This window comes from Colobus angolensis, unplaced genomic scaffold (assembly GCF_000951035.1).
Source record: "Colobus angolensis palliatus isolate OR3802 unplaced genomic scaffold, Cang.pa_1.0 Scaffold115, whole genome shotgun sequence".
Lineage (NCBI taxonomy): Eukaryota > Metazoa > Chordata > Mammalia > Primates > Cercopithecidae > Colobus > Colobus angolensis.
In genome coordinates this window covers 1654299-1677731 of record NW_012112586.1, presented here as the reverse complement: position 1 = coordinate 1677731, position 23433 = coordinate 1654299, and the positions used below count along the sequence as shown (strand labels likewise).

The 23433-nt window shown below is 47.1% G+C and overlaps 1 protein-coding gene across 2 annotated transcripts in view; it reads left to right on the top strand.

Annotated features, from left to right (window-relative positions):
- Window positions 1-23433, top strand: part of SFSWAP (splicing factor, suppressor of white-apricot family) — a 92570-nt gene that overhangs the window by 47145 nt on the left and 21992 nt on the right. For both annotated transcript variants that reach the window (XM_011961120.1, XM_011961110.1), the window contains exons 11-14: window positions 1209-1380; window positions 8752-8982; window positions 10416-10606; window positions 22051-22316. In XM_011961120.1, the coding sequence (XP_011816510.1) occupies window positions 1209-1380; window positions 8752-8982; window positions 10416-10606; window positions 22051-22316 (860 nt within the window). The remainder of the gene's footprint in view (window positions 1-1208; window positions 1381-8751; window positions 8983-10415; window positions 10607-22050; window positions 22317-23433) is intronic.

Here is a 23433-nt window from a genome sequence, read left to right as displayed (position 1 = left end):
GCCAGGATGGTCTCGATCTCCTGACCTCGTGATCCACCCGTCTCGGCCTCCCAAAGTGCTGGGATTACAGGCTTGAGCCACCACGCCCGGCCTGTCCAGCACATTCTAAACAAAAAAAATCCTGTTCCTTCAGCTGTTCGATGTTTTGGCTGTCTACAGTTTTTAGCTACATTTCCTGACAGCCGGGTACCCTGCTTCTGTTGTGTTAACATGTATGAAATATATAAAATATGGCCGGGTGTGGTGGCTCATGCCCGTAATCCCGGCACTTTGGGAGGCCAAGGCGAGCGGATCATGAGGTCAGGAGATCGAGACCATCCTGGCTAACATGGTGAAACCCTGTCTCTGCTAAAAATACAAAAAATTAGCCAGGCGTGGCAGTGGACGCCTGCAGTCCCAGCTACTCTGGAGGCTGAGGCAAGAGAATGGCATGGACCCCGGGGGGTGGAGCTTACAGTGAGCAGAGATCACGCCACTGCACTCCAGCATAGGCAACAGAGTGAGACTCTGTCTCAAAAAAAAAAAAATATATATATATATATATATATGTGTGTGTGTGTGTGTGTGTGTTTGTGTGTGTGGGCGCCTCACACCTGGCCAGCTGGTGCTGGGGATGTCCTGCAGCACAGCCTCTGCCTCCTCCTGCACGCCCTTCCCCCTCACCAGGTCCCTGGTGTGGTGCTGGTGCCCTTGGAAGTGCTTTTTGTCCCACAGCCCCGTCTTCTGCCTTTGCTCTGCTCTTCTCAGTTATACAGACACCCTGACATTTTTGTAAAGCCAGTTTTGGTGAAGAGATGACATGGACCTTGCTTCTCAGGAGATTTCTTCAGACCTTTATCTCCGATGGCATGGCCCACACTGAAAGAAACTGACTCCTCTGTAGGTGATGGGGATAATTTGGTATTTTTAAAGAATTCTCAGTAATCAGCGTCCAAAGAAAAGGTACCGAAGATTGGTTCCCAAGGCAGTATTAGGGCTTCAAAGAGTATAGTGTTTTTTCAGACAGGAGGAAATCTGTTCCTCTTTGATACATTCTGTTGTAAGAAAAAATAGCAGATCTGGATTTGGAAGTCTGTTCCCAGTGCTGCTTGGGCAGCAATGTACAATTGCCATTGTCCAGTGAAACATACATACTGTATACATCTCTCTTTTTTGAAAATGTCTGTATAATTTCTTGCTGACAGTTTATAGTGACGTTTCATCTCTAGGCTGTATCCGCACCAGAAGAGGCTCCCACAGACTCTGCTCCTGAGAAGCCGAGTGACACTGGGGAGGACGGCGCACCTGAAGACACGGCCGAGGTGGGAGCACGGGCAGGCTCAGGCGGGAAGAAGGAGGCGTCATCCAGTAAGACCGTCCCGGACGGGAAGCTGGTGAAAGGTATGCTGCCACTTGCATGTTGGCCTTGCACGTTCCACCGTAAGTCGGCAAGCGCAGGATCCTCGGCGACCTCACCTGCAGGCTGGGTTGGGGTTGGCGGCCCCCGCGGGTTCTGCGGCGAAACCTCCGCCTTCTGCGCTGTGGCGTGCTTGCCTAGCGTGGCACTGGAGGTAACGTGGGTGTGAGCAGCCCTTAGGTATGTGTCTAACAGTCTGTTCAGTGTACTGGACGTTTGCAGAAAGTTTCAAATAATCCTTCGTACTCCCTGGGACTTCTGAAGCTGTTTATATTGCAAACTGTTGTACCAGTGAAATTCATTTATTTATTTGTCAAAGCAGGCCAGGCAATACTTCACTCACTCGATTTCAGTTACTTTATTATGTTCTTGGAGGGAGACTTTCATGTCGCAGGACACACATGCACGTAAAAATAAAAAGCCATTGCAATTAAAAAGCAGACAGAAGCAAAGGCCAGAGCAGGCCCCGTAGCCAGGAACCTCATGGAAGCCCGTGTGGAGCAGCAGTGGGCTCCCCCCGCGGGAGGGAGGTTCTGTGGAGGAGAGGCGTTCAGCTGGTGTTGCGAGAGGAACGGGAGGCACCGAGGCGGGGGTGCAGCCCTAGGCAGGAGCCCGGTGGTGCGAGCTGCCCGGCCCCATGCTGAGATGTGGTAGGTAGTCAGCAGTGACTGGGGGGGTAGCTGGTGAAGGAGCCTTGGCCATCTTGTCCAGGCGTGCCCTGTGGGGGAGGGGCCAGCACATCTGACAGGTTTTAGGTCAGCAGAATAACTTTATCCAGTCTGGTGACTTTGTGATACAATTAAGCTACTGGAGCGACTTCAGAGATTTCTGGTTGCATTGGTGGCCTGGAATGGAGTGTGACAGGTGTGGCAGTGAGGTGAGGTGACAACTCTTGGGTCAGAAGGAAAGGCAGAGTGGAGACGAGAGATTGAGGAAGTAGGCTGGGGTGGTAAGAGGACCATCCTTTGCATAAAGATGCCTTGCTGTATGAGAATGATGATCATTCAGCGAAACCAAATCCGTGCGGATGAACCGCTAACTAGGCAATTCACTATGTGTGTCTTTGGGCCTCTCATTCCAGGAGGTTACCTGAGCACAAATGATCCATCTCTCACCCTTCCCAGCCACCGCAGACTCTCATTGGAATAACAAAGGATTGTAATAAGTAGAGGATGAAAATGGTTATTGCTCTAGAAAGCAGAGGGAGGTACTGTCTGTATGTCAGGGTAAGGCAGCACACCTGGAGCTCGCAGAGAAGTGCCCTTGAGACTCAGGGCACTGACCCCAGGGGAGTCGACCGTCAGCCACAGAGGGGCGGTCAGGAGGCTGGAACAAGCTGGGAGCATCCCAGAGGCAGCAGTACCTCATCGCTTCTCACACCCCAGAAAGAAACCACAGCCCGAACCTGCCTCCTGCCCCAGGGTTTGTAAGCACAGGGAAGGCGCCTGACACAGCCAGCTGTGGAGCGTGGAGAGGGGTTGTGAGCCCAGGGAAGGCGCCTGACCCCTGCCAGCTGTGGGGCTCGCAGAGGAGCAGCCCTGCACACAAGGCTGCTGCCAACCAGCATGGCCTTCTCCACACCTCCCTGATTGTCCTGGCACCTGGCAGACAAAACAGCACACCCAGAAGTTTCCCGTCTCCATCCACCCAAGCCTGAGACACTTGAACAGAGATCTACTCAGTATCTGACAAACTCATGCTAACTCTCAGTTCTCAAAAGCACAGGCCAGCCTCTCTTTGAATAGATGCGGAGACAGAAATGTCATTGCGCCCACAGAGATTCCGAAGTTCGGGAGACACAGCTGAGCCTCCAGGCATATGGGCATCTCTGAAACAGACTTCTGTGTAACAGGAGAAAAATCTTTAAGTCTCTAATTTGTATTCTACAAAACTGAAAATATTATAAAACTTGTGCTACTTATAATCAGACGTGGAAAAGATTGCTTAGAAATAAATTGCTGTGGAGTGTGGTGGCTCACGCCCGTAATCCCAGCACACTGAGAGGCCAGGGCAGGCAGATCGCTTGAGTCCAAGAGTTCGAGACCAGCCTGAGCAACATGACAAAACCCCGTCTCTGCTAAAATTACAAAAAATGTAGCCAGGCATGGTGGCGCATGCCTGTAGCACCAGCTCTTCACAGAGGCTGTGAAGTGGGAGGATCACTTAAGCCTGGGAGGTAGAAACCAGCCTGGACGATATCGTGAGGCCATGTCTCTACAAAAAAATTAAATTAGCCAGGCTTGGTGGCACACATCTGTGCTCCCAGCTACTTGGAGGCTAAGGTGGGAGGATTGTTTGAGCCTGGGAGACGGAGGTTGCAGTGAGCCAAGACCACGCTACTGCGTTCCAGCGTGTGTAACAGAGGAAAAAAATTATAGGTATCTTTAAAGTATATGAAGAACATATATTCAAATTTGAATGAACTTCAAAATCAGTGAAAAATACTGTTTTCTAAGAAAACATGAGTTGCTGAAATTATTTCATAAATAAGGAACTGACATAGATCTATAGACCTGAAAGAATTTTGAAAATAATTGGTTAGTGAAATACCTCTAAACCCAGGCAGTCAGCCAAGACAAATTAAAGGTCAAGTTAATTCACCCTCAAGAAATAGAACGCCTACGTCATTAAAGCCCCTCCAGAGCATTAAGAAAGATGGAAAAGAATGAAGCTCTCAAAGCTTGGCAATCTGTAGACCACGATCACTTACAAGTGTAGATGTTAAGATATGAAACTGAATTCAGCTATGTATGAAAATAGTAATAAGTGATGAGCAAGTAGGATTGTTGCAGGAATCCCAGTATGTCACAAAATGAGAAGATCTTCTAGTATAGTTTATCATATTAACAGATGAATGGCTTTCTCAGATGCCGAGAAAGCAGCAACATTCTCTCACGTTTTTATGATGAAACTTCTTTAGTATAACAGTAATTGATGTTGGAAAAACAGGCTCTCCGTTTTGAAAAATAATAAGACATCACATATTTGACAACCATAATTCCATATAAATCCAGTATTTAAATGTAAAAAATAAAACCAGAAAAGTAGAAAAATATAAAGGTAATTTTTTGAAATAATTTTGGAGCTGGAAAGAAGTGTCTAAGAACTGAAGCCGTAAATCGTGGGGAAAGATTAGTAGGTTTAATGGGGGCTTGGCCTGAATAAAGTTAAAAGAGAAATACAGAAATGGCAGTAATTGCTAACACATAAAAATGAAGGTTAACATCCTTACTATAGAAAGAGCTTTTATAAATCAATAAGAAAAGAGAATCACTGACCTAGAGAAATAGACAAAGGACATGAAAAGATGGTTCCAAAAAGAAGAAAAATCGATGGCCAGTAAATATATTTTTTCAATGTATCCTCATTAACAGGTTTTTATTTTTTGCCTCTCAAATTGATAAAGTTTAAAAAAAGTAACAATGATAGGCTGTGGGCAGTGGGAGTACTGATTTTGAAGTGTAAGTTGATACAACCCAGTAATATGGACTGAATTTTAAATGAAAATGACCTACTCCTAGAAACGTGTTTTACCAAGATGTCTATACATGGATGTTCATTGTAGGGCATGTTTGTTTTTTAAAATAAAAAAAAGAAACTTGGAAGCAGTTATGGTAAATTGTGAATTGGCATGTCCATACTACTTTTTGCTGTCTAAGTGGTCTGAGTTGACACGGAAACATGTCTACACAGTAAAGAAAGGAGTTGCTGGGGCCAGATGCAGTGGCTCATGCCTGTAATCCCAGCACTTTGGGAGGCCGAAGGGAGCAGATCACGAAGTCAGGAGTTTGAGACCAGCCTGGCCAACATGGTGAAACCCTGTCTCTGCTAAAAATACAAAAATCAGCCAGGTGTGGTGGCAGGCACCTGTAATCCCAGCTAATTGGGAGGCTGAGGCAGGAGAATCGCTTGAAACTGTAAGGTGGAGGTTGCAGTGAGCCTAGATCGCGCCACTGCACTCCAGCCTGGGTGGAAGAGCAAAACTCCATCTCAAAGAAAAAAAAAAAAGGAGTTGCTTATTAAGTGAAAATAGCAGGTTATGAAACGAGGAGCTGTGCCCCCGTTTTTCACACATGCACCATTGTACTCTTCGGCCGAGGATCCACAGATGATGTTCAGATGATTTTTTTCCGTATTGGGATTGCAGTTGATCTTTTCGCTCATATGTTTTCAAAATTTCCCATGGAAAATGTATATTACTTTTGAAGTCAGAAGTTAGCAGTAAGGGTTGTTAGCTAAAAAGCAGAAACCCATTTGCTGCGGAAGATGGAGGGTCACTCAGGGGTGCCCAATGCTATGTCAGCCGTGCGTCTGTCCCCGCTGGGTCCCGTCCTCCACCGCCTGGGAGATAGTGGACTGTCATCACCTGAATGCAAATCATAGTGAGTGGTGTGCAGGAAAGAGGTTGGGCAGGCCTGTCTGAGGAGGCATCGTAGGGGCTTATCCTTGAAGGATGTGAAAGGGACAGAAGAGCAGGCAGCTCTCAGGCAGAGGGCAGGCCGGCAGCAGAGGTGAGGGGCAGTGCAAACGTGGATCTATGGCCCCGGTCTCGCAGGGACATGGTAGCCTTGGGAAGGAACTGGGTTTATTCTGAATGCAGCGTGAGACCACTCGCTGAAGCGGTAGGACATGCTTTCCATGTGCTGTCATGTGATCTGCAAGGAAGATTCTAGGCAGAAGCAACAATTTTGTGATTGAAAAATTCCACATAAAGAAGTAATTCCTGATTCCCTGCCCTGACCTGAGGTACCATCTTTTCACCCTCTGTTTTCCCATCTGTAAAATGGGAAGCCTCTCAGTGTCCGTCCTGTGGAGCTGTAAAGGCTGAGTAAGGGAGGCCTGTGGGCCATGTGCCATAGGCCACTCTTAGTGTGAGCAGCTGTGGTTTTGGCTTTGTGTTTGGTGTGTATATATACTAGCTTTAAAATGTCTACTTGAGAGGCCGGACAAGGTGGATCACCTGAGGTCAGGAGTTGGAGACCAGCCTGGCCAACATGGTGAAACCCATCTCTACTAAAAATACAAAAAATTAGCTGGGCATGGTAGCGAGCTCCTGTAATGCCAGCTACTCGGGAGGCTGAGGCAGGAGGATCGCTTGGAACCTGGGAGGCAGAAGTTGCAATGAGCTGAGATCGTGCCTTTGCACTTCAGCCTGGGCGACAGAGTGAGACTCCGTCTCAAAAAAGCAAAAAAAAGTCTACTTGAGGCTGGGCACAGTTGCTCATGCTTGTAATCCCGGACTTCAGGAGGCTCAGGCAGGAGGATTGCTTGAGAACAGGAAGTCAAGACTGCAATAAGCTATGATTGCACCACTGCACTGCAGGCTGGGCAATACAGTGAAACCCTGTCTCAAAAAAAATTAAGAAAATAAAATGTGAAATGAAATGAGCATCACTAGAAAGTGTTCCAGAAGCTTTCATCTTAATACTCTTATTTGTTGATTGCATATTTTTCTAATTTGGGGAGATGGTTTGGAAATAATTGTTATTAAATCATTTTGTGATATGTTTTAGTCTAGCCCCTTGTTTGTTTTGTTTTGTCTTTTGTTTTTTGAGACAGAATCTCACTCTGTCACCCAGGCTGGAGTAGTGCAGTGGTGTGATCTCAGCCCACTGTAACCTCCGCCTCCCAGGTTCAAGTGATTCTGCTGTCTCAGCCTCCCAAGTAGCTGGGATTACAGGCACCCGCCACCGCACCCAGCTAATTTGTATATTTTTAGTAGAGACAGGATTTCACAATGTTGGCCAGGCTGGTCTTGAACTCCTAACCTTGTGATCCACCCGCCTCAGCCTCCCAAAGTGCTGGGATTACAGACATGAGCCGCTGTGCCTGGCCAGTTTTTTTCTTTCTTATGGAAAATCTCAAACATGTGTGAAAACAGAATATCACATAATGACCGCTCATGCCCCACAGACGTGCTCATCATCTGGCTTCAGCTGCCGGCCCTGCTCCTTTTTATTTTGACGTTATAAAATACTGCTCTCCCAGTATTAGTATCTTGGTGTGTGCCCTGTCCCTTGAGGCAGTTGCTGATGAAAAGTGGTTATATTTCAGAGGGTCCAGGCTATCACATACTTAACTGTCTACTTCACATCACACACGGGTTTGAAGCTGTAAAATGCTAAAGCGAGAGGACCTCCTCCGGGGGCCAGCCAGGTGGTCCACCGCGTGCCGTAGAGGCGGCATCACAAACAAGTTGCATCCCTTCCAGAAGCTGCCTCTCAGTCACCTGGTTTGCGGTGCACTTAGCATCCCCTTCATTGTGGGTTACTTGAATATTCTTCATAAATAACAACTAATGGTATTTTCAAATACTGTATCTTACTGCAACCAGTTAGCTCTTGTCAAGAGCCATTTATCACAGCATCTGAAAGAGAAAGGGACTCTGTGTTCATTGAGTGGTGGGGCAGGGAAGATGATTTTTTTCTTCAGGGCCTCCATATTTCCCTTAAATTAAACTTTCTGGATATTCTAGGAGGAGGGATTGCTTCTAAATTTTTGTTACGCTGGGTTTGAAATTTTCTTACAGGTGTGGAAAATGGTCTAACATAATGCCTGTCAAAAAGCAGGTAAAAATGTTTGCTGAATAAAGGCATGGATTCTGTAATTTTTGCTTTGTAAGAAAAGGCTGTTTTATGTCATGGGAAATTTTTGAAAGAGACCTGTTTATAGTGGAGTCACATCATATGCCTCCTGAAGCAAATTTAGATATATGCTGAGCTGTGAGCTTTTTTTTTTTTTTTAAAGAAAAATGAGGCCGGGCACAGTGGCTCACGCCTGTAATCCCAGCGCTTTGGGAGGCCGAGGCGGGTGGATCACAAGGCCAGGAGATTGAGACCATCCTGGCTAACACTCTACTAAAAATACAAAAATTTAGCCGGGCGTGGTGGCGGCGCCTGTAGTCCCAGCTACTCGGGAGGCTGAGGCAGGAGAATCACTTGAACCCAGGGGGTAGAGGTTGCAGTGAGCCAAGATGGTGCCACTGCACTCCAGCCTGGGCAACAGAGTGAGACTCCGTCTCAAAAAAAAAAAAAAAGAGAGAGAGAAATGACAAGAATTGGCCATTTAAAATTGCAGGTGACTGCCCTGGCATCAGCAAGTGTGCCCTTGCCATGCAGTCCCCAGTCAGTACCGTTCTCACAGCACAGTTCAGGGGCTTGCCCCAGCCCCGTGCCGTGCAGTGCACATCTGTCCAGGTCTGCTCTGACGGCACGGCGTCCCACCAGAGACCTTGTGTATGATGTGGCTCCATGCTGGTCATCCCCTTCCCAGCAGCCTGTGCTCAGGTGGGTAGCAGGGCCTGCAAAGATTTCCACTCTGTAACATGTATCGTAATTCTCACCTTTCCTCAATAGCTTCCTTTGCTCCAATAAGCTTTGCAATCAAGGCCAAAGAAAATGATCTGCTTCCCCTGGAAAAAAATCGTGTTAAGCTAGATGATGACAGTGATGATGATGAAGAAAGCAAAGAAGGCCAAGAAAGTTCTAGTAGTGCTGCAAACACTAACCCAGCAGTTGCCCCACCCTGTGTAGTTGTTGAGGAGAAGAAGCCTCAACTTACCCAGGAGGAGCTAGAAGCAAAGCAAGGTTTGTTGATAGCTTTTAAACTTCTTGAAAGAAAGGAAATACATAAATATAAGATTTATCTGCTAAGCCAAAAAATCTCAAGGCTGCCAACTAGAATCTGAAGCCTTTGGAAATCAGGCCCATTTGGGAGTTGTGTAACATGTCTGAGGTTTTGAAACATTCTCTGTGAGAGGAATGAGCTCTGCTCTTCACTGAACCTCAAATGCAGTGCCGTTGGCAGTTTGTTTTCGAAGAAGCTGAGTTGGCCGTCTTAGCCCTCATGCGCCACAGTGAAATGCATTAATGGAGGCTCACTTTGCGCTTGGCTGGCAGCCCCAGGGTCAAAGGCTCAGCCTTGCTTCCCAGCTCAGGAACCAAACTAGGAGACGCCTTTCGTGGGGCTGCCTCCCGACAGAACCATTGGGCCCTTGAAGGTAGTGTGTACCCAGCTGGTTTTCGGGCTGCAGCTCATCTTCATGGGCCACACGTGGCCACCACACTCACCCCAACACTGCTGGCAGCATGGGGACAGCATATAGTCTTCCCATCCTGACTCCAAAATAAATTCTATTCTGCATTAAAGCAGTCAAATAATGGTTGCTGCATTGTGGTTGTTATCTATTCTAACTGATTTTCTTAAATTGCTTTTCCTGTATACACACATTCAGATCAAGCAACATTTAAAAGAGGCCAATTTTCAGGCTGGGCGTGGTGGCTCCTGCCTGTCATCCCAGCACTTTGGGAGGCTGAGGCGGGTGGATCACCTGAGGTCAGGAGTTAGAGACCAGCCTGGCCAACATGGTGAGACCCCGTCTCTACTAAAAACACAAAATTAGCCAGGCATGGTGGCACACGCCTATAATCCCAGCTACTTGGGAGGCTGAGGCAGGAGAATCGCTTGAACCCAGGAGGCAGAGGTTGCAGTAAGCCGAGATCGTGCCATTGCACTCCAGCCTGGGCAGCAAGAGCAAAACTCTGTCTCCAAAAAAAAAAAAGGCCATTTTTCAACCACAATCCACCATCAAGAACTTCCATTGTGCTGTGGTGTTCTCCCTAAGCGAACTTGTACTCATGCCTGTACATCTGAATCTGTACTTCCTGTGTGTAAACTAACCAACTGTCGGACCATTTGGAATAAAACACTTCTCATAGAGTATTCATTGCCTGGTGTGAATATTTTGGATATATGTTGAGAGCCATTCTGAGGTTTTCATTATTCCAGCTTTCGTTAGTATAGAGTCTCTCTCATCAGCCTTCTAACTCTAAAAGTAAAATATCCAGAAAAAGGCACGTTATAAACTAATTCTTTCAAAATTTGATTTGTCCGATGTATGTACCTATTCAGAAACTTTCACTGACTGCATCGTATGGCGCTTTTGCCACCTGTGAAAATGAAGATCAGATAGAATACTGCTTGCTCTAAACTTCTCTTTTTTCTTTGTTTATTCCTTAAGCAAAGCAAAAGCTGGAAGATCGCCTCGCAGCTGCTGCCCGGGAAAAGCTGGCCCAGGCGTCTAAGGAGTCAAAAGAGAAACAGCTTCAAGCAGAACGTAAAAGGAAAGCGGCATTATTTTTACAGACCCTCAAAAATCCTCTGCCGGAAGCAGAAGCTGGGAAAATTGAGGAGAGTCCTTTCAGTGTTGAGGTATAGTAAAGAAATCCCACACTGGTATTCGCAGGGCTGCCTGGTATGTAGAAGCAGGGAGGATGTGTCTCCCTCCAGCTGCCCTAGTCTCTGGCCTGAGTGAGGGATGTGAGCCCCCAGCTCTTCCTTCCTACGTGGGTTGGCTGTCTTTTGCTTTATAGCTGTGAATCTAAGAATTTGACAAGAGTTTCCCCCGTAAGTGCACATTCACATAAACAGCAAATACTGCCTGCGATTTCGGGGGAGCCTCTGCTTCACAGCTGCCCTTATGGGGTGGGCAGGAGGGCCTGGGGAGTCACTCCCATGGGTCCTGCTGGGGAAATGTGGTGGACACACTTCCCTGGAGCCCCGCCTCTGCGGCAACACCAGTACTGAGCTCACACTTAGGGCAGAAATCCTTTTGCCACAGTCTGTATCAATGTCAGCACTTTAATTAAAGAGAAAAAGGAAGAGGGAGTTAAGAGAACAGACTCCGGGAGTACATGGCTCCTTCCTCAGTGGTGTGAGCAGGGATATGGCCTTACGTGGGGGTCATCACATGGCTGTCTTACAAGTCTCCTGTGCCAGGGGGATTGCTCACATGGGTGTCTGAGACCAGAGGCCTTCAGGAAACACTGATGCCTTCAGCAGCAGCATACAATAATTAATCGTATTCAGCAAAAACGCTGCTTTTTTTTTTTAGTCACATCAATTTAGAATCTTTTAAGTTTAATTTTAGATTTTTTATAGCAGTTCTGTCTCTGAATTTCATTTTGTATTTAAACTACAAGAATATCCAGAAATTCTTTGGGGACTTTAGGAGCATTTTGGAGACATAACTCTTTTAAAGTAAGAAAAATTAATAGAGTAGGACACATCCTTTGAGGATTAAAGGAGTATTGTCTTTGTGTCAATAAACTATGACAAAGCTGGGCATTTCAGTAACTAGTCCTATAATTGTAGATGAATTAAAAGCTGACTTAACATTTGAACTATAATATTAGAATGGGTTTAGATCTACAATTAGACAGTAGCTAAAAAGTTGTGGTTTTATGTTATTTCAAGAGCACTTAAAAAATCTTTTTATAAAATCTTTCTCAACCTAATCTGTCTCCTAAAAAAAAATGAATGAACACAGGAACAGAAAATCAAACACCACATGTTCTCACTTATAAGTCGTAGCTAAACATTGAGGGCACATGGACACAGAGAAGAGAACAGCAGACATGAGGGCCTCATTGAGTGGGGAGGGAGGGAGTGAGGAAGGTGAAGATGAAAAACCTCCCTGTTTGCTACTGTGCTCACTGCCTGGGTGATGAAATAAATAAAAGTTGGAAAGAATAAAAAAGGTAGTAACTCCGGGAATTTTACTTTTTGAAAAGTTTTCAAACCTTCAAAAAATTGGAAAGAATGGTACGATGCCCCCAGTGCCCAGGCTATTGCATGCGCATGCTCACTCATCTGTATGTGGGCACGTTGACCCACGCGTGCTCGCCCTCTCTGAGAGTCGTTTGCAGACGTAGTGATCGCTGTACCCTGAATACCCATGAAGGGGCTTTGGGAAACAGTGCCGCACGCAGAGTGCCCGCTGATGGCACATCACTTCCTCTGCAGGCCACAGTCACATTGCTCCAAGTGGCCCCACATGGCTTTTGTAGCTCTTTTTTTCCCATAGTATAGAATGAGCCTTTCACTTTAATTATGCTGACATTTCTAAGAGTCCAGAACCATTATTCAAAACTGATTCTCTGCCTGAAGTCACTCCGCTTGTTTTTCTGTGGAAACAACATTCTGGGCTCAGACTTTTGAAATGATGCGGAAGGCTGAATCAGCTTTCCTGTTTTGGGAGTCAGTCTGAAATCCCCTCACATCTGGCAGGAGGCCTCAGAAATAATATGATGAGCAGGGAGGGGAGAGTTAGATAAGAGGAGCAGAGAAGATGAGTCTGTGTGAGACCCTGTCAAGTCCCCGAATGCCACAGAGTGGGCTCCTGCCCCTGATTCCTGAGTGCTCGGGCCACCCACTGTAGCCTCAGCTCCACAGGTCGGTGGTGCCCAGTCTTCTGAGCTGTTCAACTTGCCAGTCCCAGAAATGAACATTTTCAGGGAAGATGGGAACCCCCAGCAGCCCCACAGGACACCATCTCACAGCCTTTCCACAGCTCTTCAGAGTCGGGGCTGCCTCCTGCCTCCTCACTTCAGCCAGTTATGGCAAAAGGATCTGTGGTCATTCCTTAGCTTTAATAGGATTTCTTGGCTGGGTGTGGTGATTCACACCTGTAATCCTAGCACTTTGAGAGGCAAAGGCAGGTGGATCGCCTGAGGCCAGCAGTTTGAGATTAGCCTGGCCAACATGGTGAAACCTCGTCTCTACTAAAAATACAAAAAATTAGCTGGGCATAGTGGCGCATGCCTGTAACCCCAGCTACCCAGGAGCTGAGGCAGGAGAATCTCTTGAACCTGGCAGGCAGAGGTTGCAGCGAGCCATGATTGCGCCACTGTACTCCAGCCTGGGCGACAGAGCAAAAAAAAAAGGATGGCCAGGCATGGTGGCTCAGGCCTGTAATCCCAGCACTTTGGGAGGCCAAGGCAGGTGAATCACAAGGTCAGGAGATTGAGACCATCCTGTCCTACATGTTAAAACTCCGTCCCTACTAAAATACAAAAAATTAGCCAGGCATGGTGTTGCGCGCCTGTAGTCCCAGCTACTCCAGATACTGAGGTAGGGAAATCGCTTGAACCCGGGAGATGGAGGCTGCAGTGAGCTGAGATCACACCACTGTGCTCCAGCCTGGTGACAGAGCAAGACTTTGTCTCAAAAAAGAAAAAAAGAAGATATTCTGCAGCAATAAGGGGATGAAATACACAACAACAAAAATGATCATGAGGACGCTTGTAGCCACACAGAAAATGCTTCTGATGTGATAAGCAAGAGAAGCACAATATAAAATACATCCACTTCTGTGGTTACAGCCATGAAAATATGCATGTGGCAAGAAGGGAAGGGAATTTAAGAAAGGAAGGGACCTGTTACAGTGGCGTATGGGTTATCATGTTTTGATATCATTTGTGCAGTGGATAAAGGGGTTCATCGAAAGACAGTTGTGAGAATACTTTAACCAATTATATTACATGACTGTGTCTGTAGGTTGTAATAAAATTTCCAGTGAAATTCAGTCACAACGATAATTTATCACTAACCCAGTTTTTCCCAATCTGCTGTAGTTCCACATCACAGCAACCAGAATTATTTCCTTATAAACACAAGATATGTTCAGCTTAGGCCTTTGTCCTATTTATTTATTTTATTTTATTTATTTGTTTTTTTGAGACGGAGTCTCACTCTGTCACCCAGGCTGGAATGCAGTGGTGTGATCTCAGCTCACTGCAACCTCTGCCTCCTGGGTTCACGCCATTCTCCTGCCTCAGCCTCCTGAGTAGCTGGGACTACAGGCGCCCGCCACCGCGCCTGGCTAATTTTTTTGTATTTTTAGTAGAGACGAGGTTTCATCATGCATCATGTTAGCCAAGATGTTCTCGATCTATCCTATTTATTTTTATACGTACATTTCTCTCACCTCTCCTGTTTGCAAGCATTGGTTTTTGAATCTATAGAACATAGAAACGAGTGTTTAAATCACTAGAATGCTCTCCCTGGATGTGTGTGTGTGTGTGTGTGTGTGTGTGCAGATTACAGCTACCAAGCCATTTCAACAAAAGTGTAATGGTTGTAGCAGATGATGATAAATGTCTTTAATTGCTTCTGAAACAAAAATACTTGTAATTAAATTGGCAGTTGTCATAAATAAAATTCAAACTCAAAAATATTTTTAGCCTAAAACAACTTCTGGGACAGGTTACCCTTGACTTTACTAAGTATTCTAGCATCTACTTTACTCACTCATGTTGAGACATTTGACCCAGCTATGTAGTTGTAAAATTCTCGGAGTCCAAGAGGACTTGAGACAAAACCATGTTTGGCCACCGCACACCCTGGGTGAGGGAGCCAGCGTGGCTGAGGGCGCATCAGCACCAGGAGGCTCATGGCACCCCCAGGTCTGTTGGAGCCATGGCTCGCTCGGGCTGACTCTGCAGGGTGACATGAGGACACTCCCTTATACAAGACCTGGTGTAACATGGCAGGAATTTTACTGTCACCTTAAAGTTAACTAAAAACAGCCACAGTGCAGCTTATGTGCCTGAAGGACAGTCACTTCCCTGTCTTTACTTTGCTTGTTGTAAAACTGATGTATACATATGATTTTTAAAGTTTAAATGCTACAGAAAGGTATACAAGAGAAAAGGTCCTTTCCTTCTTGTGTATTTTTTTTAATTCCTGTAGAAATGGCACTTTTTAAAATTCCTCTCAATTCTCTCCCTTCTGTAGTTTGAGTTTTTAACATAAAGGTTACCATATTACCTTTTTTAACTGTGCCGTTTATGCTGGCAGTAAGTGTATTCACACTGTGCAACCGTTACCACCCATCCATTCCCAGAATGTCCATCTTCTAAAACCAAAACTCTTTAGCCATTAAATAGTAACTCCCCGCTCTCCCCTCCCCCAGCCCTGACACCCACCTGCTTTCAGCCTCTGAACGGGACTCCTGGGGACCACGTGTGAGCAGGATTCTGCGTTGTCTGTGCTTCTGTGCCTGGCTGACTTCACCTAGCGTGGTGTCCTCCGGTCCAGCCATGCGGCAGCCGCCTTGGACCCCCTTCCTTTTTACGGTTGAATGATGCTCCGTCGTGTGTATGCCCCCCTTTGTTTCCTGTGAATTCTTGAGGGGAAAAACTCAATTCGATTCATGTATGTAGAGATGTAAAACCTCACAGTTACGGGATCATACCCTACGTATTTTTCTGACATTATCTTTCACTTACAGTAGAGATCCTTCTGTTATCAATGCTTACAGTAGTGTTTGGTGTGTTACAGGCACTTGGTAGATATTTATTGACCAAATGACTGTAAGTAGTTTACCTGTAAATCACCCGCTCTGTGTGTGCCCCTCCCCTGCTGTGGGAAATGTGAGCCACGTCTCAGGTCTGTCTTTGTGAACAATGCCGATCAGCCGATCTGTGTCCTGCGTCTTGTGTACTCCAGTGAGCGCACTCATGGGGGAAATCCTCACCATGGAATTCCTTTTTTAACTTGAGATACTGCTCAGCTGACCTCTGAAGGGATTGTAGCCGTTTTATTTGCCCCCATGGAGTATGGGAACTGTTTCTTCATGCCTCTGTCGGCATTGGTCACCATCAGCCTTTCGGCGGGAAAGCAGCATCTGCTTTAACTTACATATTTAATGAGAAGTAATAGTGAGTCACTTTGCTAATGTCTTTTTTTTTTTTTTTTTTTTTTTTTTGAGACGGAGTCTCATTCTGTCTCCAGGTTGGAGTGCAGTGGCGCAATCTCGGCTCAATTGGCTCACTGCAACCTCTGCCTCCCGGATTCAAGTGATTCTCCTGCCTCAGCCTCCCAAGTAGCTGGAGCTATAGGCAGGTGCCACCATGCCCAGCTAGTTTTTGTATTTTTAGTAGAGACAGGGTTTTACCATGTTGGCCAGGATGGTCTCGATCTCTTGACCTCGTGATCCGCCCGCCTCAGCTTCTCAAAGTGCTGGGATGATGGGCTGAGCCACCGCGCCCGGCCACTTTGCTGATGTTTCTTGGCATTGTCGGCTGTCTTTTGAACTGACTTTCCCTTAGCCTGGGCCTGTGTTTCTTCTGGGCCCAGGAAGGGCCCTTTCTTTGTCTGTGCTGCTTCATGTTAGCTGTTTGTCATCAGTGTCACAAACTTTTTTTGCTCTGGTACGTTTTTGACCTGCCACGCTTGGAATTAATTTCAATTTGAGGAGCATGTCGCTAGATGCAACACATTCAGTAAGTCGTGCATCTTTTCCCAGTGGCTCAGAGCCTTCTTCACGACGTGCTGAATTCCCATTTGTACTCGATCTTTCTGGTATGTGTTCCTGTTCAGTCCCGTTGATTGTTAGGAGAGGTGATTTTACGTATTCAGATACAGTTGTAAATGATGTCCTAAAATGTGCCTATTGGCATGGAAAGATATTGGCAGTACTCTAAGTTTTTCAAGTGGAGTATAAAATTTATAAAAGCATATGCAAAAATAGTGCATATAAACCTGCATATGAGACTGAAGAGTTCCCTCGACCCCTTCCCAGGACTCGCGAAGGGGATGGCTCGTTTACTCGGCCGCCACTCAGTCTCTTACAGGAGGGACCACATGAACGGACAAGTGCGGGAACCAGAGCAAAGGAACGCTCCTCTCTAGCGGGAGCAGGCTCTGCGCTGGCCTCACGGCATCCTCCAAGCACATTACAATGCTCTTTTAGCTTTGCCGTCCAGGAGGGGGTGTCTGTGACCCCTGGAGCCCCAGAAAGCATGTGTTACAGTCAGCGTTGAGTGTTAATCAGCTCTGGAGGGCCAGGGTGACAGCCCTTACACCCTGCCCTCTTGGTACCTGAGTTCTTGTCCAGCGTCCAGCAAGAATCAGGTCACACGAACAAATTAAAGGATGATGAATGTGGAGGACTTTATTGAGCTGTGGAAGTGGTCTCAGCAGAAAGGGAAGCTGACAAGGGGTTACAGCAGGAAGATAGTTTTCCCCTGGAGTCTGGCCATCCTCAGCCAAACTCCTCTCCGACATCCAGCTGCTTCGTATCCTCTCTTCGCTCAGACGCGTCTCTCTTCTGTGTGTGTCCCCTGAGTCTGGAGTCTGGAGTTCTTATGGGCACAGGATAGGGGGCAGAACAGGCCAAAAGGCAACATTCAGGCGGGAAAACAGGGATAGTTCTCACTTTGGGCCATGGGTCCAGGCTTGAGTGTGAAGCCCTCGCCAGTATTTCCCTGCCTCCTGTCCATATCACATCTATTCTCTCTTCATTCCTAGTATGTGTTCTTAATCCAGGATGAAGAGAAGGCAGTCTTCACTGAACCCCTTTTGTCATGCAGTCATTTACATAGTAGCAACAGATTGCAGGATGATTTCCTGGATTCCACAAATGTTTTTCTTTTTCTTTTTTGAGAGAGTCTCACTGTGTCGCCCAAGCTAGAATGCAGTGGTACCATCACAGCTCACTGCAGCCTTGACCTCCCGGCCTGAAACAGTCCTCCTACCTCAGTCTTCAAAGTAGCTGGGACTTACATGCACTTGCCACCACACCCAGCTAAATGTTTTTTGTATTTTTGGTAGAGATGGGATTTTGCTATATTGCCCAGACTGGTCTTGAACTCCTGGCCTCAAGCAGTTCTCCCGCCTTGGCCGCTCAAGATGCCAGGATGACAGGCATGAGCCACTGCACCCAGCCCGTAGATGTCTTCAAGTTACAGATCCTGCCAAGTTTACGATTCCAGTAAGAGTTTGACAAGGAAATAGGAACTGAAACCCGCCTATGTTTGCTGAATCTGCTGTGTGCTAGGTGCTGAGGCACTTTGGGATATGCATTAGAAGCTTGCTTGTTCACCAGTGACCGTGACAGCATTTGAGCTGTTGCTGTGCACACATGGGCATTTCCATCAGGACAGCACAGCCAGGAGGAGAGTGGCAGCTCCGGGACCTAGGGCTCAGGCAAGGCCTTGAGGAGCTTACAGAATAGTGAGGACCCACGAGGACCAAAGACCCACAAGTGGTAAAGGACTGGTGGCCCCGCTCGGGAAGACACGTTCTCAGGCAGAACGGGTATGACAATGGGAGGCCAGTTGTAGAGAACCTGGGACGCCAGAATAAGTGAGCATGAGCCGAGAGCTGCATTTCTGCTGAAAGAGTGTGGCTGCGGGGCGGGGCGCTGGAGCAGAGTGGGGGCAGCGGTGGGAAGGCGCACCTGGCCAGGAGACGGCAGGGCAGTGGGGCTGGGTGGAGGGATGGAGAGGACGCTCTAGTGTTCACCGTCCGTCCGTGGGATTGGCCCATTTCATAGGTAATGTAACGCCCTTCACAAATAAGATTTCTTTTATTTTCCAATACAATCAGATACACAGTTGGTCAGCTTTGGAGCAATTTGTTTTGCCACAGTAGGAAATAGTAGTTGCTAGTTCATGTGCTAATTTGTTGCCAAATACTTCATTGTGATAAAGGGGGACTAATCAATGTTGTTTTCCAATGTTACGAAAGTGGCAGGCAGGAAGCTTTTAATGCTCTCAGAAATGACCATTTTTCAAAAGTTCTTTGCTTTGTCCTCGACTCTACCCGAACCAACGTATGTCTGCCCCCCACACTCAAACATGACTTCGCTTTTGATCATTTTTGCTGGAATATTAAAATTGCATCTCAAAGGCAGCTGTGGTTTCTGGGAAGCTGTGTTTGGCATCAGTCCTTGTGCACTTTTAGCACTTGAAGCTGAAAAAAGCGGCAATGTCAGCATCACAGACCATCTTAATTCAGCCTGGCAGAGCTCGCAGCAGCTCTAGTTTTCACCTTTGTGGTGAAGGATGACCGTGTTGTTGGAATAAATAGAACTGGGCTTCATTACAAGTGACATTTGAAAGTGTTGATTCAGATTGTCCCCTCGCCTCAAAATGAAGCCCTAGTCTTTAACCATGGTGGTGAGATAAGTTTTTTTTTTTTGAGACAGAGTCTCGCTCTGTCGCCCAGGCTGGAGTGCAGTGGCCGGATCTCAGCTCACTGCAAGCTCCGCCTCCCAGGTTCACGCCATTCTCCTGCCTCAGCCTCCCTAGTCCAGTTCTGGGCTAGGAGTAGCTGGGACTACAGGCACCCGCCACCTCGCCCGGCTAGTTTTTTGTATTTTTTTTAGTAGAGACGGGGTTTCACCACGTTAGCCAGGATAGTCTCGATCTCCTGACCTTGTGATCCACCCGTCTCGGCCTCCCAAAGTGCTGGGATTACAGGCTTGAGCCACCGCGCCCGGCCAAGTATTATTAAAGACAGGCATTAGTTAGGATAAAGGCAAAAAAAAAAAAAGTTTAGAGGTTCAAATCATTGGCAGTAAAAATAGGAGTAGAAACTCAGCTGGGGAGTTGACTCCTCGCACTCCTGTTTGTCTTGACTATGCCTCAGATGGCGTCTCGTGCCCGTTTGGTTTTGTCTTTCACAGACGTTTGCCAGGGACCGGGTTTTTCCATCTCCCCTCTGTTTTAACGCCGTGTATTATCAGTCACACGCCAAAATAGTGCAGTGATTTTGTGAGAGAGAGTAAATGAGGAGAGTTCTTCACCAGAAAAAGACAGCAAAGACGTGCTTCCCTTCCTTCTCGCCACAGAACAGACTCCTCACTCGAGGGTGGAGTGTGTGTCTCGGCTCTCCTCCGCAGCTTTCTCTTTGTTTTCCTGGGGAAATCCCGGGCCTTACTAAAAGGACCTGCAGCAGCTCTGACGTCCCCAAACACTCACAGGTGCCCGTGCTGAGGTCCCCAGTGGCGTCTTTCATCCCCGGGGCTGGCTTGCTTTCTCCTGGTTTAGAGTCCGTGGATATTGGGATTTTTTTAGTGCCTCAGCTGATTTCTCTGGCCCCACCCAGGGCTCACCTCAGAGGATGTGCTCAGCTCACAAACCTTTGTTCTTTGCTGTTTGCAGAATGGAAGCCCTGTCAGTGTGTATGGGAGAGGCCACAGCTGGGATGTTGAGCCTCTGAAGTTGTAAAGCTTAGTGGCTTTTATGTATTGTCTTTTTAATTTAAAGGATCATTTAGCATTGCTTATGGGCAAATCCTGACTAATGCCAGAGTGGAGTGGGTGTTCTTGGATATAGAGCTTGGTTTCTCATTGGACGTTTGTGTGTTAGAATTATGTAAGCAATAAAATATTTTAGCTGAGTGCGGTGGTTCACGCCTGTAATCTCAGCACTTTGGGAGGCTGAGGCATGCAGATCACTTGAGGTCAGGAGTATGAGACCAGCCTGGCCAAAATAGCAAAACCCTTTCTCTACTAAAAATATAAACAAAAAAAAAAAATTAGCTGGACATGATGGCACATGCCTGTAATCCCACCTACTCAGGAGGCTGGGGCACAAGAATCACTTGAGGCCGGGAGGCGGAGGTTGTGGTGAGCTGAGATCACGCCACTGCACTCCACCCCGGTGACAGAGCAAGACTCTGCCTCAAAACAAACCAAAAAACAATAAAATATTTAAAAGTTAGACCAGAAAAATATTGTTACACTTACAGAATTTCAAATGAGAAAGACCTTTTTGATAAGAACTCTCCCACAGTAAAATGGATTTTTTTTTTACCAAAGTGTCCCTGGAGATAATTTAGGCAGAGCCGTAAAGATGAACTTGGTAGTGGTGAACTTGGTAGCAGCCAAATGGGAGGGCCATCAGATCCCGAATTCATCCCTGCCCTCGTGCCTGCAGCACGCCCACAACCAGGGAGGGGCATCAGAGAGCATGGTGTAAACGGAAACAGCAAGGAGGCTGAACAGAGGACTGGGAAATCACAGTGCCATCATAAAGCAGCCAGCTCGAGTGGAATCTCATCTTAAATTGGGGCCTGCCCCACCAGGGCTCCGCTGAATTGCTTTTGATCTCAAAACCAAAGTAAGAAGCATAACTGTAGAAGAATCATTTCTACAGTGTTTGTTTTCCCTCAGCCAGTTGGCCTTGCCACGGCAGACCTAGGGAGAGGAAAGAAGGAAGGGAAGCCCCGTTAGCACTTTGCCTTTCACAGACGCCGTCCTGCACACACTGTGCCATCCTGCACACTGTACCACAGGCTGGGCTGGAGCTCTCTCCCTGGGGAGCAGCTGGGGGCAGCCTGGGAGATTAGGTCCCACCCCAGCACCTAACCTGAATTTCTTTGAGGCACTAAATGATGAATTGCAGATTTTTTCACTGTGTCTAAAGGTGTGAAATGTTTAATGGCTGTAGTTTAAAATTCACTTAACGTGAATTGAGGAGAGAGTGAGCTTTCTGGGGAAGAGGGCCAGGCTGCAGGCCCACACTGTTGAAGGGTGCTGTCTCCTGACCTGGTTCCGATACGCTGTGGTGGAAATGTGTCAGGATGCATTGAAGATTCGTATGCTCTTCTGCATGTATGTGACACTCAGATGGAGAGGTTTTAAAACATCAAAGGGGAACCTAGACCTTCTTTAAAAATTATTGTCAGAGTAGTGCAGAGATTCATTTAAAAACCTAATATTGGAGGTTTGAGGAATCTCTCCTCTGGTAGTTAAAACTATTAAAAAGAAACGTATTTTTTTCCAGCATGGCATCTCTAATACTGTGCTCCTCTTATTGGCTCCTGCTGTCCACAGCCTGGGGGCTGGGAAGGGAGTGCTGCCTGTGGAAAGGCTCGGGAACCAGAGGGGGTTCCCTTTCTCCCTTTGCATCCTGGTAGGTGAAAAGGAGGTCACTCTGGATAGCTACAGGAGGAGACGGGTCTTTGTAAGGGATGGTTGCTGTGTTTGTTGGTGTGAGGGGCCCAAAGTTGAAATTTTATAAATATACATCTTCAGTGTTCTGTTTTCCCTGTTAACACCCAGATTTTCCTTTTATTCTTAGGAATCCAACACTACGCCCTGCCCTCTACTGACTGGAGGCAGATCTCTGCCTACTTTAGAAGTTAAACCACCCGATAGGCCTTCGAGCAAAAGCAAAGATCCACCGAGAGAAGAAGAGAAAGAAAAGAAAAAGAAAAAGCACAAAAAAAGATCTCGAACAAGATCACGTTCTCCCAAGTACCATTCGTCATCTAAGTCCAGGTCTAGATCACACTCAAAAGCAAAGCATTCTCTTCCCAGTGCCTATCGGACAGTGCGGCGGTCGAGGTGGGTGTGCAGGGGGCAGCACCTTTGGTGTCTTCGTGACCCCCGTGTCCTTCACAGGATACCCAGTAGAGCTAGGTAGAAAGTTTAAAATCTGTGCCACTCTCATTGAACAGACGTGTGTATGCGTGTGCTTGTGTGCCCTGCAGGTCCAAATAAGATCTTTTTCAGTTTTTTGTTTATTTTGTACTTAACTTTTGTTTGTTTGTTTTTTGAGACAGAGTTTTGTTCTTGTCGCCCAGGCTGGAGTGCAGCGGTGCAATCTCGGCTCACTGCAACCTCCGCCTCCTGGGTTCAAGTGATTCTCTTGACTCAGCCTCCTGAGTAGCTGGTATTACAGGCGCCCATCAGTACGCCAGGCTAATTTTTGTATTTTTAGTAGAGACAGGGTTTCACCATGTTGGCCAGGCTGGTCTTAAACTCCTGACCTCAGGTTACCCACCCATCTTGGCCTCCCAGAGTGCTGGGATTACGGGCCTCAGCCACTGCGCAGGCCTATACTTAACTACTGCCAGGTTTTTAAAAATTGGTTTGTTTAAATTCTAATGGGTCCTGGAAGTAAGCCTACCAGGACCTTGATTCACAGGGTGGTGTGCTGATTGTGTGAAAGATTCAAGGGGTGGTGTGCTGGGGGGTCTTTTGTTTTATTCGTGTAAGTGAAGTTTCCCATGCTAATTTCTCTCAAATGTGTAAAGTTGCAAGACAGGAGAACTCTTTAACACTGGTTTGGATTCCCTGCTCTGCACATACACTCACCGGTGCCACACTCTGCACATACTTCATGTGGCACCGGTGAGCATGTGTGCAGAGTGGGTGTGAAGAGGGCGGTGCGGGTGAGCGTGTGTGAAGAGGGCCGGCGGGTGAGCGTGTGTGAAGAGGGCGGCACAGGTGAGCGTGTGTGAAGAGGGCGGCGCGGGTGAGCGTGTGTGAAGAGGGCGGTGCGGGTGTGTGTGAAGAGGGCGGCGCGGGTGAGCGTGTGTGAAGAGGGCGGCGCGGGTGTGTGTGAAGAGGGCAGCACTGGTGAGCGTGTGTGAAGAGGGCAGCACGGGTGAGCGTGTGTGAAGAGGGTGGCGCGGGTGTGTGTGAAGAGGGCAGCGTGGGTGTGTGTGAAGAGGGCGGT